The sequence below is a fragment of the Epinephelus fuscoguttatus genome, linkage group LG6 (genome assembly GCF_011397635.1).
Source record: "Epinephelus fuscoguttatus linkage group LG6, E.fuscoguttatus.final_Chr_v1".
In the NCBI taxonomy this organism is placed as follows: Eukaryota; Metazoa; Chordata; class Actinopteri; order Perciformes; family Serranidae; genus Epinephelus; species Epinephelus fuscoguttatus.
In genome coordinates this window covers 42,286,839-42,306,922 of record NC_064757.1, presented here as the reverse complement: position 1 = coordinate 42,306,922, position 20,084 = coordinate 42,286,839, and the positions used below count along the sequence as shown (strand labels likewise).

At 42.5% G+C, this 20,084-nt stretch overlaps 1 protein-coding gene across 1 annotated transcript in view; it reads left to right on the top strand.

The window, feature by feature from the left end:
- fras1 (Fraser extracellular matrix complex subunit 1) overlaps nt 1–20,084 on the top strand; it is a 402,098-nt gene that overhangs the window by 341,068 nt on the left and 40,946 nt on the right. The window contains exons 41-46 of the mRNA XM_049578302.1: nt 5,537–5,727; nt 9,011–9,167; nt 16,214–16,477; nt 16,618–16,806; nt 18,409–18,528; nt 19,630–19,809. Of these exons, the coding sequence (XP_049434259.1) occupies nt 5,537–5,727; nt 9,011–9,167; nt 16,214–16,477; nt 16,618–16,806; nt 18,409–18,528; nt 19,630–19,809 (1,101 nt within the window). The remainder of the gene's footprint in view (nt 1–5,536; nt 5,728–9,010; nt 9,168–16,213; nt 16,478–16,617; nt 16,807–18,408; nt 18,529–19,629; nt 19,810–20,084) is intronic.

The following is a 20,084-nucleotide window of genomic DNA, read 5'->3' as shown; positions in this document are numbered from 1 at the left end:
CCCAGTGCTGCAGGGATTTGCTTCTGCATTAAAACAGGACTACCCGCTTCAAGTTGTGTCTTTAATTGATGACAGCTTATCTTGAGTGTTGACGTTTAAAAGCAGAAGATTTTTTCACAGCTAAAGGTTCCACGGTATGGCAGGTAAATGAAGTTTACCTGTTAGAGGTGAGCTGTTTGCAGAGGTGCAGTAAGAGCCTGTTGTCTGCAGCTCTTCATCGACATCTCACTGTGGCTGTTTCTGCTTTTACTCTTCTTCCCTGCTGTATTATTAGACTTGATTTTATTGAAAAGAAGTCGCTAACAATGTTTAGCTAATTCGGTGATAAACACGTTTCATGTCTTACAGATTCTTCATAATAAAAGTTCCCCATTATTTTGTAATGTTAAATTTTTTATTGTGAAGCAGCAAAATAAGGAAATGTTGAGTTTTCATAAGCAGTAATTTAACACAACTCCCATACAACTCAAAGTGAACATGAGATCATTAAACAATGCAGATATCTAGATTAAAAACAGGACGCAGGAGAGAAACTAAACTCCTACAAAAGTCCTGAAAGATGGACATGTAGAGACTTTAAAAATGCTTTTCTCTCTGGTGCCCTGCATAGACAGAAATAAGTTGAGTCACGCAACACACACTTATTTCAGGGGTAGATGGGGGGTTGGCTGGGGTCGGCAACATATCGCCACTACCTGCTTGGAGGCGGTCGGGCATGCTTTTGGATTGACACCGAAGACAGTTCATCTTGGGATGGCGCAGAGCAGCATGTTTAAACTGACAAAGGAAATGAAAATCGAAACGGCATGGTTTGACTCAGAGGGGCCACAAGTGCTAATGGAAAACCCCATAAAAATCAGTATATCTCAAGCTCTGCTGCTTCATATTTTTTTTTATCTCTCTCTTGTAAGTCCCCCAACTTTAGAGAAGCATAACACTAAATAACAAAAACAACATAAAACCTTTTCAAAAACATCTTAACTCGAGGTTCACTTGCTGGCTTTTCTCTCAAGCTTTCAACAGCTTCTCTCAGTGGTCATTTCATCACATGGAACTTGCAGCCAGTCTACATAAGGGAGTCTGACTGATATTATCACCTGAAGGACATTATATACCCAGGTCACGTGATGATTACTAAACCAACTCCGTGGCAACTGTGCGAACGCAGCCAATGAAGGCTGTGAAATGCAGTTGAAAGCCTTGGAGGAAGATAGTAAGTGGATATGAAATTGAAGAGCAATTTAACACTGTGTTTTACCTTGAACATGCACAACTTCAAATAAAAAAGAAAATGCACACACACCACTATTTAGTCTGAAGTTACTCCAACATTTCACAAGGTCAAGAATGAAATTTCATGCACACCACTGAAAAGAAAAATATTGAATGTATTGTTTACTGTTTGCGAGCAACATTTTTACCTTCAGTTGTTAAGCAACAGCAGAAAATAACCACAGATGATATGTGAAGCAGCACGTCTCTGTGGTAATTCAAAGTAGGCTCTACCATGTAACATGCAAGAAGAATGGAGGATGTCATGAAGGGTGCATGGATTGAGTCAGATATTTATATTGTCTGCTGCAGTACATAAACAGCTGGCTCCAGTGTCTCCCTCCATGTCCTTGATGGCTGCTGGAGCAGAGGGATGGTCGTTGGTATTCAGTCCGGTCGGTCGGCAGCGTGAGGTGACTGTATTGCCGCTGTCACCGGGGCACAGGGGAGGCCAGCTAGTGTCACTGTCAACGTGTTGCCCGTTTGCCTCAACAAAATCGACGGGTCTTGTGCTGATGTGCAGATGCACGGAAACACAAAAGGCATTCGTCCACATGTGGATGTTCTGCATTTGCATGACTACATTACAGAACAAAACACAGAGGAGAAAACACACCTAGATACATATCCTTTATTTATATGCAAATCAGCTTCTAGCAAAACATTTACATTTGTGTGGTTAGCACAGACACAGACACACATACAGAGACGCATTAAAGACATTCTCTGATATTATGCATTGTAGTGTTAATAGCCGGTGCAGGAAGACTTAAACATGTATACACATATAATAGTGCGTATTTATATTGTAAAATGAAAGTCAGACTGAGTTTAGCGGTTTAGTCCGTCCATCAGACAGCCCATTACTTAAGTCCAGAGTGAGACATCTTGATACCAACAGACTAGATTTCCTGTACATTTCCTGTGGATATTCATAGTCCCCATGGGATGAGTCAGTTTAAAATTTGAAGTTTGTCTAACATATTGTAATGGATGGTGTGATGTGATGTTGACTGTATGGATTCTGTCACTGTTAGGAATGTGTTCAGGTACAGCAAAAGGTCTGTTAGGACTGAGTTTTCCGTAATGTCAGTGAACGTGTCACTACCAGCGAGCGGAGTTGTGTGTCTTAGACGCTGTGAAGCCTGTCAATCAATACTAGCACCTATGGCAGTGACCTGTGTGAGATACCCACCTGTGATTGGCAGAGGTTTAAGGAGGGTTGTTGTTATGCTTGCTAGTGTGTGTGTGTGTGTGTGTGTGTGTGTGTGTAAGTGGAAGTTAGGAGCGAGAGTTGTTAAGTAGCCGCTAATGCAGAAGACACTTTGTAAGCAGACAGGTTGTTGTTTTGCCGTTGGTCACGACCCACAGTAACCTGTGTTAGAGGGAAGGAGTAAAAAGCCAGCAGATGAGTTCATGCCTCGTAGCTTCATTGTTAACTGGTCGCTACAGTATGTTGGATGAAGAGAAACATCCCCCCCAAAAATTTAGAATTAGCAAAAAATACCCTGACCTGGCTCTGGCCTCACTGCCAGTCCAACAGTTCTACCTGAATTAAAGTTTAATGGGTTTCCATTTTTGACATTTTGTAAGATTTTCTTACGCACCACCCTCAAGCCAAAATGTCAAATGGAATTTAGCAATGCCAAATACACACTCAAAATATGTCATGATGTAAATTCATTTGATTCATGCTCACCAGAGGATGAACTGTTCTGATTGTCACGAACTTCTGGCCTTTCCTCTGGTGTCCCACAAGTATTAGGACTCAAAAAAACAGCAGTGTTTGTTAGTACAGTGTTTTTTCCCTGTAATCATGAGCCAGTAAACCATGTATAGCCCATGTAACTGGGAAGGCTGTGAACACGTCCGCATAAGGAGGCAGGTTGGGACGGTGGATGGGTCAAACACAGGAGGCCAGTGTTTGGGAGCATGTGAAACCAAGTAAACTTTGAGTTATTTTAAGGTACATTGTCACCATGTTTGTTGTCCTAAAACTAACCTCCATAACTTTACTTGCCTATACGTAACCTACGCAACATATGTAACTTCACATGATCACGTAACATGACAGTGACATTTGTCAGGTGCTTTGTGATCAATCACTCATTCATTTATTTAATTCAACACTAGTCCATACCCATTGGTAGCTTTGTCACCTTCTACCTATGCCAGTCCTCAATGCCTATGTGCAGTTTCACATAGATTGACCACGTCAGTGAGTAGAAAAACGTGGGACAGACAGAATGACTGACTGACAGAATGACACACTGACAGTTTCTGTGATTATGTACAGCATACCATACCATGACTTAGTCATACCAAAAAGTAGAAAACAACACCAACATTGGTCCACAGGGGGAGCCACAGCGATCGGTCGCATTTTAGCCATTTTGAAGCATTTTTCTGTTGTTATAGCGCCACCCAGTTGCCAATTAGAGTTAAATTTCTCCAGTCACCTTGAGGCGTCCTGTTCTACATATCTACCAAGTTTAGTAAAAATCCATGTGGCGGTTAGGCCTAGATAAGAAATGAGCTCTCTAGCGCCCCCATTTTGTTTGATGGGCTCAATAATGGAGGGGTCCCCTCAGATTATGTGTGGTCATATGCCTACAAAGTTGCGTGGTGATGGGTGAAACCCTTGAGATGTTCTACACCTTTATGTGATGAGCCACGCCCTCCGCAATATTCATTGCCTTATAGAAGCTCAGTTTTAGGAAGTTTTCCAACTTTTGCCAAGAGGGAACTTTAGATATTGGTCCCTAGATTATGTTCACCCAGTTTCATGCAGATCGCTCAAACTTCCTAGGAAGAGATCCATTTGAAGTGTTTTTCAAAACATTCAAAATGGCGGAAAATCTATATAAGCGGAAGTTATGGGTTCTTGAGGCAAATGTGTTCCTCATGAGGAGAGACATCTCTGTGCAAAGTTTCATGTCTCTACGACATACGGGGCGTGAGATATGCCCATTCAAGGTTTGCAATTTCAATGGGTTGCTATAGCGCCCCCCTTTGGCCAATTGATGTAATATTGCTTCATTGGCATCCTCCCATGACCCTCTACCACTGTGCCAAATTTCACATGGATTGACCAAGTCAGTGAGGAGAAACACGTGGAACAGACACACACACAGAGTTTTGGTCATTATATAGTAAGAGAATAAATAACACATTGTGCATCTTGTGTACTGTCACATTTATTTCATTTGGAGACCAAAGTGAAGTTCCTCAGGAAAGGGGAAACAGGTTTTTCAGTGGAGTTTTCCTTTAAAGTATCCATGAACTTAAAAGGTGAAGTCTTGGAAACATTTAGAAGTGTGAATATATTTTTCACCATGAAATGACAGAATATTTTGAGTAATTCAGCATGCTTTCCATCTGTGTTACTTTGTGCGTCATGTCCCTCAACAACTAATTTCCTGCTGTGTAGTCATTCATAGTTTCACAGCTTTCATGAGTGTTGTTTAACATGAGATAGACAGAGATGTCAGCTGTGTTGCTTCTCTATTTCCATTCCGAAAATAAGCCGATAACATGTTTGAGAACAGAACCAACTGCATTTATCTGGCAGCTGCAAGTAATTTCCCATCCTGATCAGATATCAGAGGTCAGATAAGAGACTCCCTTCCCTCGCCTTGTATCAGCCACATGATGGAGATGTGATGTGATTTACTGTTGTGCCTGAAACACACACACAAACACACAAATCAGCTATTCCCTGTAGAGCCCTGACTCAGCTCACCGCGGAGTCATCCATCTTCTGTGGCGAAGACGCTCACGCTTTGTCTCAAACTTCAAAGATTTCAAGGTTGATTTTTACTCCGACTCTCATTCGATGCCGTAAGTGACAGGATCGAAGGGAACTGTAAAAGTGCCTCGGTGCATCCATCCTGCATCCAAACTGCCACACAATTCTGACTAAAGGGAAATAAAAAGGCTGTTTGGGGAAAAGAGACAAGTTCCACTGTCATTCCAGCTGTCAGATGATAGAAATGATGGCCCGATAACTGGCCGCTTGAGAGGCACATGAGTCTTGTGTTACAGTACGGTAAATGTTGCGGTGTACAAAGTGCTGCCTTAATGTGAAGTCACAGCTTGGGATACACATGAATGGACGGTTTCACAAAAAGCAGTGACAAAGTGACAGAACTTCTAAAGATGCGTTCCCAGAAATGTCAAGGACTGGAGATCAGTTAAAGAGACGGTAACTTTTTTTGTTTTCTAAGATTTCTAATACCTGTCTCTCCATCCTTCCAACCACCAGGAGGCTCAGTTGGCGGCTCACGGGTCATCACCCCTGAAGTGCCTTTCTCCGTGGACGACCTGACGTCTGACCACATCTTCTACGTACAGGACAGCCAGCAGAAAGCTCAGGCCAAACAGGACGTCTTCAGCTTCTACATCAGTGACGGACACAGCCAGACAGAGGCTTTCAACATCGAAATTGATATCCAGGTAACTGGTTTCAGGGTACTAGAACTTTATAACTTAAAACAAGTATGCTTTTGGACCCATGTCTATTTTAACATACAGTAAATATATGTTATGTTTAATATAAATATATCTCCATTTTCTTCGCATCTCTCCCTTCATGTATGCCCTCTAACTGAAATTATGTGTTAATAGAGTAGAGTATGAATTTTATAAGTTTAAAAAATGCCAGCATGGTAACAAGCAGGATTTTCAGCACCAACATCAAGCCAAACTTTGAGTTTTTCATCCGCCTCACCTGTCAAATGGCACTGACACATTCTGCACACATTCATGCCTCTAACAGGAACAAAATTCTTCATAACATTTCCTTTAACACCTCCATCAGTCTTAATTATCGCCAGGATCATCATCCGGTTACATTAATAACTCTGTCATGATACTCTGGAATCTCATTATCGTGTTGACAATGAAAGCAACAGCTCAAATGAGAGCTTATTAGATCGAGGTCTGCAGCCTGGAGTTGTCAGTAAACATGGGTAAATAAAATAATACACCCTTATGTTCTTAAAAAGTTTAAATTAACTAAAGATTGGCTAATTTACTTTAATGTATCCTAGAAATTAAGATTAAAGGGTTACTTTGCTGATTGTCAACCAGTGTTGTTTTATAACACTGTGGGTAGTATGTGTTCAAGAACTGTGGTAAACTTGCCTCCATCTTGCCAACGACCAGATCTCCCTGCTTATTTGTCAGCTACAATCCGCTGGATGATGCGAAACACACCATCTGTTGGATTTGCCCTGGCTCCAGCGCTGTCGCTCAAAGTACAGAGTGTTCTGTCGCATTAGGACACGAGTATAGAAACAGATCCAGACTTCCTATTTCTCACCTAAAATGTCTTAAGAAGCATATTTTAGTGCACTGTTTAGCTGTATCACAAGAGTGTATGAACAGGAAGTGGGTCCCATATTGTTTCCTGTACTGTGTAAAAAGACTGAAGTCAAATAGTAAAGCTGAGCAGTGTTGATCAAATATGAACCAAAAATTCTGTCCTGTTCTGCTAAAATGTTTTCAGAAACATTTAATGTACTGTTTAACTGTTATATTAAATCATTCGTTACCAGCCTGCCACCATATTGTTTCTAGACTGGAAACTCAAATTACGTCACTCACCAGTGGGAGGGATTGGATTATGCCTGTTTCCTTTTTTTGGTTGATATTTTTTAGGCCTTTTTGCTTTTAGTTGTGGACAGTTGTTAGCGTGAAGGAGTAAAAGAGAGGGGCTTTTAGTTGAGGACAGTTGTTAGCGTGAAGGAGTGAAAGAGAGGGGGGCTTTTAGTTGAGGACAGTTGTTAGCGTGAAGGAGTGAAAGAGAGGGGGGCTTTTAGTTGAGGACAGTTGTTAGCGTGAAGGAGTGAAAGAGGGGGGCTTTTAGTTGAGGACAATTGTTAGCGTGAAGGAGTGAAAGAGGGGGGCTTTTAGTTGTGGACAGTTGTTAGCGTGAAGGAGTGAAAGAGGGGGGCTTTTAGTTGAGGACAGTTGTTAGCGTGAAGGAGTGAAAGAGAGGGGGGCTTTTAGTTGAGGACAATTGTTAGCGTGAAGGAGTGAAAGAGAGGGGGGACGACATGCAGCAGGGGGCTGCGAGGGGGCCTTTTGTTCATGGGGCGTGTGCCCTACAAATTGAGCTAAGGGGCACCCCCCGCTGCCTGTTTCTGGGAGGAAGTGGGCGCCATACTGTTTCCTGTACTGTGTAAACGGAGGCGCGGAAGACTGAAATCAAGCAGTTAAACTAAGCAGTGCTGATCAAACCAAGATTCTATTACTGCGACGAGTATTTTTCCGCTAAAATGTTTTCAGAGACATATTTTAACTGACTGTTTAACTGTTACACAAAATTGTTTGTTACCAGCCGGCTGCCATATTGTTTCTGGACAGGAAGCTCCCCTTCTGTCATCCACCAGTGGGAGTGTTTATGCCTTTTTTGTTTGTTTGTTTGTTTGTTTGTTTGTTTTAAAGATATTTGTAGGGCTTTTTTGCCTTTAATTGATAGGATGGTTGTTCACTTGAAAGAGGGAAAGAGGGGGATCGGCAATAAGCAAAGGATGCAGGTTGGAATTAAACCCACGGCCACTGCGGCAAGATCAGGGCCGTTTGTACATTTTATACCTGCTCTACCAGGTGAGCTAATGGGCCCCCCTCCCCCCACTGCTTATTTCTCATCTAAAATGTCCTCAGAAATATACTTTAGTGCACTGTTTAGCTGTGTTAAGAGAGTGTGTGAATGTTTCCTGTACTGTGTAAACAGGATGAAAAGACTGAAATCAAACAGTTAAACTAAGCAGTGCTAATTAAATACAAACCAAGATTATGTTACTGCAAAGTCAAAATGGTTTCAGGATCATATTTCAACTTTCTGTTTAACTGTAATACAAAATTGTTCGTTACCAGCTGGCCGCCATATTGTTTCTGGACAGGAAACTCGCATTACATCGTCCACCAGTGGGAGCGTTTATTCGTCCCATGCGGTGCAGTGGATTCTGGTAGTTGTCGATTTTCTACCTCATGAACAAAAGTGAAAGCCACAGCCCTTTTTCTGTGTTTTTTCTGGTTGTTTAGCACCAATTTTCAAAAGTATGTGTGTCTTTTTACTGCATAGACGGCCGAGTTTTATGAAAAGTAAAAGCAGTGAAGTACTTCATTAATTGTCTCTGTTGTCATTTCTTGTCTTCAGAAAAACTCAGTAAAGGTTTTTATTAATCATCATGACAACTTCTCACCCTAAAGACCAAAATACACTGACTATTTAAGTTTCTCTGTGTCATCAGGAAAAGTTTGAGCCGTTTAATTTAGTCGGGACTTTGCAGCCTCACGCTCCATCATTAAATTAGAAATGGACCGTCTAGCGCAGCAGCAAACCGCTATCCTTGATCTGCATCTGAGAAAAATAAAAACAGCTCTGTCCTCAGGCTGTCAGCCTAAACAAACTCTGCATCCCAATCAATCACTTAAACCTGCTTTACGTCTTGAGTTGAATTGATGAGGCTGTCAGTGAGCGGTTAAGTGCATGTGTGTTTGCACATGAGCTGTATGCATACTGTAAATCTTTGAGCGTGTGTGTGTGAGAATGGGTGTGTTTGTGTATGTAGAGGTGGTAGTATAGAGTGTGTTTATATGCAAACTTACTAATGTGTCAGCGAACAAAAATGTGGTTATGTCACATATTTTATAAATGCAAAATTATTCACGTGACTGCAGGAATCTGGGAGTATGTCATTATCTCATAAATGTTTTTTTCCTCTGTCAGGAGAGTAAAGAGGACAGAGAGCCTGTGGTGGCCGTCAGCAGCATCCACGTGGAGGAAAACTCTGGAGTCGTCATCACCAACTCATCTATCAGTGTCCACGACCAGGACACACCGGAGAACGAGATCCTCTTTACCATCATCAGGAAGCCTTCCTATGGTGAGCCCTGTTAACACCACACACATTAATACTAATGTATACAGACTTCTGCTCAGTTATTAGGTCTATCTAGCTACAAAATAATGCAATCTAATCAACAACCCTGCGATAAATCCTACCTTTTTTATACTGAGAGCTTCGACTATTTAATCTATTCTCAGTAATATAAATGGGTTTGGAAAATGTTAGTTAGCACCTCTCAATATAACACAGTACAATTCACATTAACTTATAAAGCCTTGATGAGGCGAGGATTTATTCCAGGACTCTCGTATGAGACGTGCAGAAGAAATTTTTCACAGGATTCTGAGCTCAACTTTAACCCCATATCCTGGATGAAAAGTGGAAGAAAAATCTGGTAACAACAACAAAACACTAGCTGCTACATGATGCTGGTGCAAGTTGCTCTTAATACAAATTAAATGCATCAAGGAAGATGTCCTGCTGCTATTGTAGCTGCTCACATTCACACAGATAGACAGTATCTTATGCCATCTTTTATTTAATCATCTTGCCCCAAGATCAAGGTCTTTTTTTCAAGAGTTGGAATAGAGGAAAAAATATTCAACCAGCAGCCCACAGATGAAATGGCCTGCACTTTTTTGGGCTTAGCAGTTACTCAAAGCACTTTACAACACAAGCACCATTCACCTATTCACACACGCTAGAGGCCGAGGCTACCATACAACCACCTGCTCATCAAATACGCACAGTTAGGTGTTCATTATCTTGCCAAAGGACACATTAAAGTCTGGGGACAGTAAAATCAGTGATTTCTTTCTAAACACATTGTACGTGTTAGAAAGTACTTGTTGAAAACATGTGAAAAGACTGGGAACTGTGGAGCGCTGAATTGTGGAATTAGACCTAAAAACATGTCTGATGACACACTGGAATAAAAAAATAAACACTTTTTTTAGGGAGGTTGAGGATGCTTTCAGACCTAGAGTGATCTGGAAGTAAAGCAAACGTTGAAGAAGAGTACACTTGCAAGATAAATGTGACACTTTCTAATGTCACAATGGAGGGACAACTACGCAGGTTGATTTTAGCGCTGCTCATCGTGGACTATATTGCTGTCATTGTTCATTTTAGTCAAACCATACAGTTTGAAAACGAGGCGCGGCTCCAACTAGAAAACAATGTTTTGATGCATTGGATGTGCTGAATGTGCATATTAAGGCAGTACAGGAGGAGGTGCACATTAATAATCCTCCAGGACTGTAACATGCTCATGTTTAACCCAAACAATGTGTCATGTGACTGCAGTTGCTTCACATCCAGGTCGGAACACCTTCTCACCAACCAACCGCACCAGAGTTCCTTTGGAACCGGACTGAGACCACCTCTACAAGAAGGTCTCGGTCTGGTTGTTTTGGTGGCACCTGAGTGTGATTGCTATGTTCACACCTGCCCAAATGAACCGCACTGAGGGGGCAAACGATCTTGAGTTTGATAGAACCGAGCCAAACGAGGTGTGACAATAACCTGAAACATGTTTTGCTGCTGCCCCTGTCCACAGCAGTACATTGCTTAGCTTCTGTGTGCTTCTCCAAACACAAGATAAGTATCTCATACAAGCGCACTTTAGAAAATCAGAACTATTCCCTTAAGCAGTAATTATGGCATCATAATTACTGCATTTGAAATATAAATGGGACGTCAGCTACAGAAGTGCTTCAATAGCAGATTCTCATGTATATTTACATACATACAGAAACAGCATGCACAGCACTTAAGCACTGGAAAATTATGCAAACAGATGTGTAGTCAGTATATTAGCATATAGACATACATACACCACACATACTATCAGTTACTCCCTCTACACACACAAACACACACAGACCACAGACTAATAACCCACCCAGCAGAGAGTTATGCTGAGGGGTATCCAGCATGTTGATAGTAAATTGTTCTGAACGTGATGGAGATGAACACACACACACAGACACACACTTGTAAACACATTACTCTCACCCCCGACACCAAAACAGTTTAAAAGAAGACAAACACACCGTTCGTCCGCTGCAGCGCTGCACACTGACTGCAGCCATTCCTCACACACTCCCTGTGCACGACCCAGCGACACACACTCAAATCAACTGACCTCCAAACACTCTGTTTTCCTGACGTCCTCTCTCCATCCCAAATTGAGTTTTCTCTCCTGCTTGCCAAAGCCTTGGTCGACTGAAAGAAATTGCTGCACAAAAAAAATCATTTTTACTGGACAAAAATATATTTCTTACTCAGCAATATATCACCTCACCCAATTTTAGCAAAGTTTACAGAATCAGGAGCTGGGGAAAAATTCAATAAAAGTAAGTGAAGAGCAATAATAAGTGATTTGTCACATTGGAATAACGTCAAAGGAGACACAAAAATGCTGCTTTGTTTGATTTGCATGAAGGAAAAAATGTCCATCCCATAAGGAGCCAATTAGATTATGTTTTGTTTGAAATGTTGGAAACTGACTAAAGTCAACCAATCATCAGATTTGAGGCGTGGGGAAGGGAGCTGGAGCTGCTGACAACGCAACCGAGAAGTGGCTTTTTCTGGACACTCAAATTATGTAAAAACAAAGAGAAACAAAGACAGGCAGCAATTTATTCGGCTTGTGGTCAACACTTTCACTGTATAATAAAGATGAACGACGTGACAGCCCCCCATAAACAGGCCCCTGGTAATGCGCAGGGCTTTGGAGCCAAATTTCATAGTGGTCAAGCAGTGGACTTACAACTCTCGAGTCCGTCACGTGATGCCAGTCAGCCTAACAAGACTTTTTTCCATAGACTTACACTGGGAAAGAGACATCTGTAAATCAGTAGACATATGTTTTTGAGCATTACAGCCCCCGTGAAACAACTCTTCAGTCTGATAAAATTTGGAAATTCAAGAGGGGCCACAAAATTGAATCATTTTATTCCCATTCAAGTTAGTGCAGTGCTAAACCGGCAGTAGTTTCTAGTGCACCTGCTGCATGGGCCCAGTGACACGGAAGCAGCTCAGATCATCCAGGTAACTTCATAACGGAAATAGAGCTTTTTTGGCTTCATGCACCACTGAGCAACTTTAATTGGAATGAACAAGGTCCTGCCTCCACCGCTATATCCAGGTCTTTTAATACATCCGTGCCCAAAAGTGAAGCCAAAACATCTCAGTCTGCCCCCTGGTGGCTGGCTGCAAGGTACGTCATAAACCCCGCCCCCTCTATGTTAGCAGATGGGACATGGGTCACATCAAATACGTTTTTACCAAAGATGGTTTCTGTCATTTTAGAAAGTTTTTTATCACACTGGTCTGTTTTTAAAATGTCATTTTTCAGATACATTTTGTTTTAATTAGTTATTTGATGCTATAAAAAGGGGGTGTGACATCATGATTCACAGCTGTGTGTGCCAGTCAGTGAGCTCATGATCAGTGCTGCTTCACACGTTGGTTGCACAGGTGTGTACGCAGGAACTCGATACTGCATAGATCGCTACTGCACAGACTCTGGTAGCAAATGATGCCACCAGCACAAGATGGCAGCGACCATACCCAATATATTTTGGCCTCATTTTTGTACAGTGGCAGGAGGAGACGTATCGTCCATCTTTGCATATACTGCCCATAATGAATTTGATCAATTCAATACTTTTATTTAACTACGGCTGTGAGAAAACAAACATGTAGTATTTTACTATGCTTGGACATCTCTGAAGCAAGATTTCCAATGAGGTTTTTGATGTCAGCTTATGTCCACTTTTGTTTCCTGCTTAAGTGAAATTGTTCCATTTTCCCCTCCTGCACTGGGATCCAGTTTAAAATGTTCGACCATGTTACGGTCATGACCCTGCTTTTTCTTTTAAACTCATCCCATCAGCATGTTTTTATCATCTGGTAAAGATGAGGAGGGATTTCAGCTCCCAGATTAGTCCACCCAAAAATGCCAGTGTGGTACACGCTGGGTGTTATTTTCAACCTTCCCCCTGCCAGACACCTGCATGGGGACATTCCTCATAACAGCCCTCCCCGCCTCCGCCCCAGCAAAAGCACCATAAAGCAGCCGGTGAAACCGAGTGTACCGCCGCCATAAAACCAGCAGTGTGTACGGCTGATGGGACGGAGAGCAGGAGAGAAGTGATTTCGTACAGGACGATGAGTCCCAGGCAGCTCGTCTTTTTAACAGGCTGCCTCTCCATAGTACTCACACACACACACACACACACACACACACACAGAAATGTGCACAGATTTAACAGACTTCTTATAAAGACATCAGGATACTGCAACTCTCTAGCACACACTGACTTGCAGACACAAAGTTACCTTGTGCTGTCGGACTTAAGGGACCAAACAAATTAATTTGTCGAGTCCTTAAGTTCATTTTCAATAAATTATCAGGCATATACATATACACTGAATGATATCTTCTTTTACCATTTGAAAGCAGTGATTGTGCTTCATATAAAATATTAAAATAATACATATTTATCTCATCACATATATTAGTATCAGAATGCCATCCAATGGAGGTAATTTAGAAACTGCTTCCCCAGTACACACTTTAGTTTTTCCACCAGAAAGAACAGACAAGTTTATTTTTTTTTACTCTAAAATGTCTCGATCAGTTCATATCTTGATAATTATTTAATAACAAAATTTAAGGACACCTTATCAAAAATGTCAACGCAAAGAACCTTCCTGGGCACTGACCCAAATCTGTCTATAGCACTGAATATCAAAAACTGACACCAAATCACGCTGAAAGCTGGCAGCAGATGTTTGCTCGGATTTGTAGCAGGGTTCCCCACACATTCATTAATTTGTGGCAGCCTGCCACATCATATTGATTTTCTATTTTTGAAGCCCTCTCTGTCTCTCACACACACACAAACACACATACACACACACACCTTGGTTGTGTTTGTTCATAGTCACTCTGAGCACCGGAGTGCACCCAGGCACAAACTGGGCTCTTCATTCAGAGTACTGTTGGAAGACTGTTCTGTTATTCAGAGCATCAGACTCTCGGAGCACTGAGCTACTGCAGCCACAGACTGAGCCACAGAGCACCAGGTGCAGTGAAAGTGAAACTTTCTAAGTGTTGGGAAGCACAGAAATAGAATGCTGTATTTCTTAGGACAACAGTGCTCTTATTTAGTGTTGTCCATCATTTTCCCAAACTATTTTACGCCCCGTTTCCACCAAACACTCTCAGTACAGTACCTTTGGAACAAAAAGTAACCCTTCACGCATGGTACCAAGACTCTAGGTCCGTTGAGCGTTTCCACCGCAAACAGTCCTCTTAAATGTGGGCGGGGTTATTGTCACTCACCGCTCCGTCCAGCACTCGCTGTATTTCCTCATCAGCGGTGACACAGATGGAAGTCTGCACCTGGTTTATCGTCCACAGAACGAGGCTGCATGCCAACATTTTCAGAACAAAATAGAACAGGCTGCAGTGAGAGTCTCTCTCCATGGGATATTTAAAAATAGCAGCTTTGTGCATTTAGTCCTTCTCAGACAAGCTCAGGGGTTTAGTGTTGCTGTAGCCCACAGGAGCGATGCTCCGCAACGCTTTTTTTTCTCCAAGTGAGGATTAGAATATTCGCAGTTCACATTATTTATTTAGTTTTTTAAAACATTTGAAGATCCACTCAATACTGAAAGTCTGTGTCATCCAAGAGTGACAAAAAAACAACAACTAATGCAGTGGTCAAAGTTGTCACAGTGAAATTTAAGGTGTGCTGATGGATTCACGTCATCAACTCATGCATTGAGTAACATTACAACTTAACGTTCCACCTTAAAAGTTGCCGGCAGTCGGCCCAGTGAATGAAGTTATTTTTGCTAGTTATAGTTTCCTAATGTAAAACTCTCCACAGTATGAACAGTGGTTACAAAACCAGACACAACTCAGCCCTGAGCAGAGTGACCGTCCTCTACTGACCAATCAGACTGCAGTGTTCACAGCTCCACCTTGTAGTACCAGATCTGTGTGCTAGGTACCCCAACAGAGGGGGGACCAAACATGGGGACGGTACGGAACAGTTCTATTGGTAACATCCACAACTTTTCACAGTAGAAACATAAAAAATGTGTACTGTGCTGTGTTGTGCTGTGCTGTGCTGCTCGGTGGAAACAAGGCTAACCTGTGTCTAACCAGCAGATACAGAAAGTCTGCTCCCACTCACCTCTGCAGCAGCTGCTCCTCTAATCCATCGATATGATCTAAACGACTGTGATCGATCAAAAACTTATCAACTTATCAGTTCTCCTCCCCTTGACTCAAAGTCAACAAACTGCTGCTGAGAAAAAAAAAACATCCATCCATCAGCTGCTTATCTGAAGTCAGGTCGTGGGGCAGCAGGCCGAGCAGAGCACCCCAGACGTCCCTCTCCCCAGCAACGCTTCCCAGCTCCTCCTGGAGGACCCCAAGGTGTTCCCAGGCCAGACGAGATATATAATCCCTCCAGTGTGTTCTGGGTCTGCCCCGGGGCCTCTTACCAGTGGGACGTGCCTGGAACACCTCCAGTGGGAGGCACCCAATTTATATGTGTATGTTAAAAGCAAATGTCAGGAGGTGGCCTGGTGGCCGAGGGTGTGATTTGTCACCTCTCCACCGTCACTATTTACGGTACTATATTGTTTTTTTTACTTTAAAATCTTGATTCACTACCAGCCTCATAGAAATAAAAGAAAAGCTTTAAAAAAATGAGAGAAATATTTCGAAAATGTATGTGTATAAGGGAAAAAGTGTGTGTGTGTGTGTGTGTGTGTGTGTCCTCTCATTATGCTCCAGGATTTACGCTCAAATCCCATTTAAACCTGGGCTTTGATTTAAGAAGCGGTGTAATTTAGTGGAATCTAAAAAGTCTCATTAGTTTCTACAAAGACCTTTCTCGTCTTTCATGTACTGCATGGAAAACTCAAACGTCCTCCATTTGACTGAGATAATCACGGTACTTAACCAGATGCAGTCTGAGGTGCCGCTTTACTCAGCTACCACACACCTACACCCTCTTCAAAATCAGACGTTCATTAATCTTTTATCCCCTCAGGCAAACTCCGCAGACGGCAGTTTTACTCTCAACCGCTGGAGAACGGCCGGGTCCTCACGCAGGGCTCTACCTTCACCTACCAGGATGTCCTGGACCGGCTGCTGGTCTACACGCCTGAAATCGTGAGCGGGGGCGCAGATGAGATGGGTTTCACCCTCACTGATGGCATCCATACGTACACGGGCCGCCTGGAGTTCACCATGGACGTCAGGAGGAGCGAAGGACCTCGAATGACCGTCAACAGAGGCCTGCAGCTCCCAGCAGGTGAGGAGAGGAGGGAGGAGGGTCATATCAGCACTTGGTGTTGATACAAGGTCTCAACAGAGTCTTTAGAAGAGTTAGAAAGGTCTTATATTTGTCATTCAAAGGGAGATAAAGAAACTGAGTGCTATGAATTGTTTCAGGATCTTCGTCTAAGATCACAGAGCAGAATCTGAAGGGTACTGACATCGACTCAGACATCCTGAAGCTCAGGTACGTCCTGACCAAAGACCCTCCAACCGGCAAACTGCAGCTCAGCAAGAGCGGACGTGTGGAGAAGATTTCTCTTAAAGGTCCCGTTCAGAGCTTCACTCAGGAGGACGTCAACAAAGGTTTTTCTTTTCTTTTGTCTTTGTCCCAGCTCCACACTCTTCTTTGTTCTACTATTTATACAGATGTAAAATGCTTTAAAAGTCCAACTTTTTGTTTTGTTTGATTCCATATATTCTGTATCTCCAAGGAAAGTGGTTGGCAAGAGATTTGGTCTTGTTGTTGGGGGTGACGAGAATTTTTGAATTTGATATTTGTTGTAAAAATATACAACTTTAATTTTGACAGCATTGTGGTAAAGAAACACTTGCGTCAGCTTTCTCAGTTACGCTACTGATATTCTAAAATACTATGACCTCTTGACCTTAACTCTTAATCTCTGCACAGAGCACTTTCTACCCCATCAGTGACCATGGTCCACTTTAAAATGAAGGCAGTGTGTACTTGATTTAGTAAAACAATGTTCACCGATCATGGTCTGAACTATAAAGTTAAGCTGTCAAGTTCGTAATTTGTCAGGTAAAAACTTCACCACCCACCATATTTTGCCAAACCTAGAGGTAATGTGATGATACTAGTCCCGTGCGAATCGGCATCTTTGTGATTCGGGATCTTTTTTTTTTTAAAGATTTTTTTGTTTTCTTACGTCCTCTTTTCTGCCTCTTCCTTGGTTGTGAATTATGGAGGTTGCACTGGTAAGTGTAATTGAAAGTATTGACAGCATTTTGGGTGCAAATTCAGATGTTGTGCAACATTTCACAAGCAGACACGACATACTTTACATTTTCTGTTCAGAGTGCATCATCTGTTGAGGTGACCAGCTGACCCTTCGATAAGTCCTGCCCCCGGACGCAGACTGGCCAATCATAACGTAGCATCAGGCCGACTCAGACCAGGGTCCGACAACAACACAGCTGTGCTCCTTTGACTCATGCAGTCGTTTCAGATTTCCTTCATTTTCAGGCTGGTTTTGTGGATTTGGAGCTAAATGTTGTGCCTGGGGCACGTCGTGTATTAATGATACCTGGAGAGGTTAAAAACAGATATACATTTCTTCCCTGTTCCAAAACCAAAATCAAACCCTGAAAGTGTAGGGTTAGCTAGCTAGCTACTGAAGATATAGTCTACTGAATGTATACACATGCTGCTTTTGCTTTTTAATGATTATAACAGTGACACAAAGAGCGACCCTGCTGTACAGGAACCAGTGAAGGGAAGCAGGGAAACTTTGCTGATATTCAACCAGCTGTGTGTCATCACATTGTGTGCAGATGAACACTTAAGGTCCCCTAGTCCCATGCAAATAGAGGTTTTAAATACAGAGAAATTTTTGATAATACATGTCATGCATCAGGAGAGATATCCTGGGTAAATGTTTTCTCTAATAGATAAACAAGACCATGTTATTTGTCTGTGGATGCTTATTTCCATCTCACAACAGTTAGTGGTATTTATCTAAATTTAAAACCACATTTCCCATGAATCTAAGTCTGAGAACAAACGTTTTGTCTTTGGCTTTCATGAAGAGAAAAGTTTTTGAAAGAGATTTTTTATTTCTTAACTTGATTTTTGAAATGCATTAATACTTTTTCAGCAGATACTGTTACAGCTGGAGCTGAAACCCAACACTGAGTTAACACTGAGTGCTTTTCCGTGTTTTGCAGGCCTTCTGCAGTACAGCCATGACAAAGGGGAGAAGGGAGGCAGCCTGTCTTTCAAGTTCAACCTGGTCGATCCGGAGGGGAACAAACTGATCGACCAGTCCTTCTTCATCAGTGTGCTCGGTAGGGTTTCCTCCATCCTCTGTTAACTTGCAGCGCTCAAATAAAGACTCAAGTAATCCTTCGGTTGGTGGAGAGAAGGCGGCAATTACAACAGATTTATCCCTTTGTCCTGCATGCTTGCTGATGTGCACTGCACCTCGGACACGTACTGCATATGAATGGTGTGGAGCCACCCTTTGCACAAGCAGCTGTTGTTCGCAGTTGCACCTGGAATAGCTTCATATCAAGGACAAGAGGAAATTGGTCCAAATAAATGAATCGTTTTCGGACTGTTTATAGAAAACGTCTTTTCTGGAAGACGAGGCTCATGCAGATGTAGTCCTCTGTATCATCAGGCTTCAGTGTCTCTCAGCCAGCTGGATAGTTTCCTCTGTGACGGCTAAAAAGCCACCAAACTTTATATTTCCACTCACTTCCTTCTGGGGACTCGGCCAGACTGTTGCAGTGGTTCAGCAGTTCAGCACTTCTAATGCAGCTGCTGGAAACTGAAGGATTGTCTGTCCCTCATGGTTGAACAGTGTCCTGATTCTCTCATATCTTTCCCAGCTCACGTTTTATCCTGCTCTGTATTATTCCCTCACTTTTTTTTTACTTCTCTTCTGCTCTCTCAGATGTGACTACAGTGGAGCTCTCTGTTCATATCTCTTCCTACCACACTGCCCTCTGATTACTTCCCTGCCCTTCTCTCAATCTTTCTTAATCCGTTTGTCCAAATCTCTCAAACCCATATCAGTCTTTCACACCTCCTGATGTGCTTTACTCCCTCCTTTGCCGTCACCCGACTTAATCTTTCTCCGGTTTTGGACTTGTAGCTGTGTCATTCCTCCATTTCTCCAACTCCTAATATACCCCTCTGCTCCCCTTATCTTCTCTCCTCCCCTCATCAGTCTCACCTTCTTCCTCCTCCACTGCATCGGTCCATATTTTTCATTTTTTACCAGGATGAAAAATCGACTCTCAGTATTTTTATCTCCTTTTGGATGGATTGTTTTCATAAACTTGTGAAAGGCCACCGTGCTTTTACTAATAAATCTTTGCTTGGAGGGATTCCCTCTTCCTCTCCTCTTCTTCTGTGACTTACCATCTTCTTCTCTCCTCCAGAGGACCGTCTTCCTCCGTCTGTGGTGGTGAACAAGGGCCTGGTGCTGGATGAGAACACGATGAAGAAGCTGACCACGCTGCAGCTGTCTGCCAGCGACCAGGACAGCGAGCCGAGCGAGCTCATCTTCCGCGTCACCAAACAGACGAGCCTGGGTCACCTGGAGCATGCCGCCAGCCCAGGTACTAAAACTAGATCTGTTTCAGGTGTTAGAACTGAGCGCTACTTATTCACTGGGTCATCCCTGATATGGAGCATATGATTACGACTTATCATTTACAACAGGTGGTCCATACCATTATTTAATGTGTTAGTATAATGGCAGCAAAATAAACATGACCAACAGAATTGACTGTTAACCTCCACTGTTGGTTTGAGTTGTGGTAACTCCGACTGGAAGTTAGTACTGTAAAAAAGTATCCTGTATTGCTGCACATTTTTAATGAACGTGAAGGCC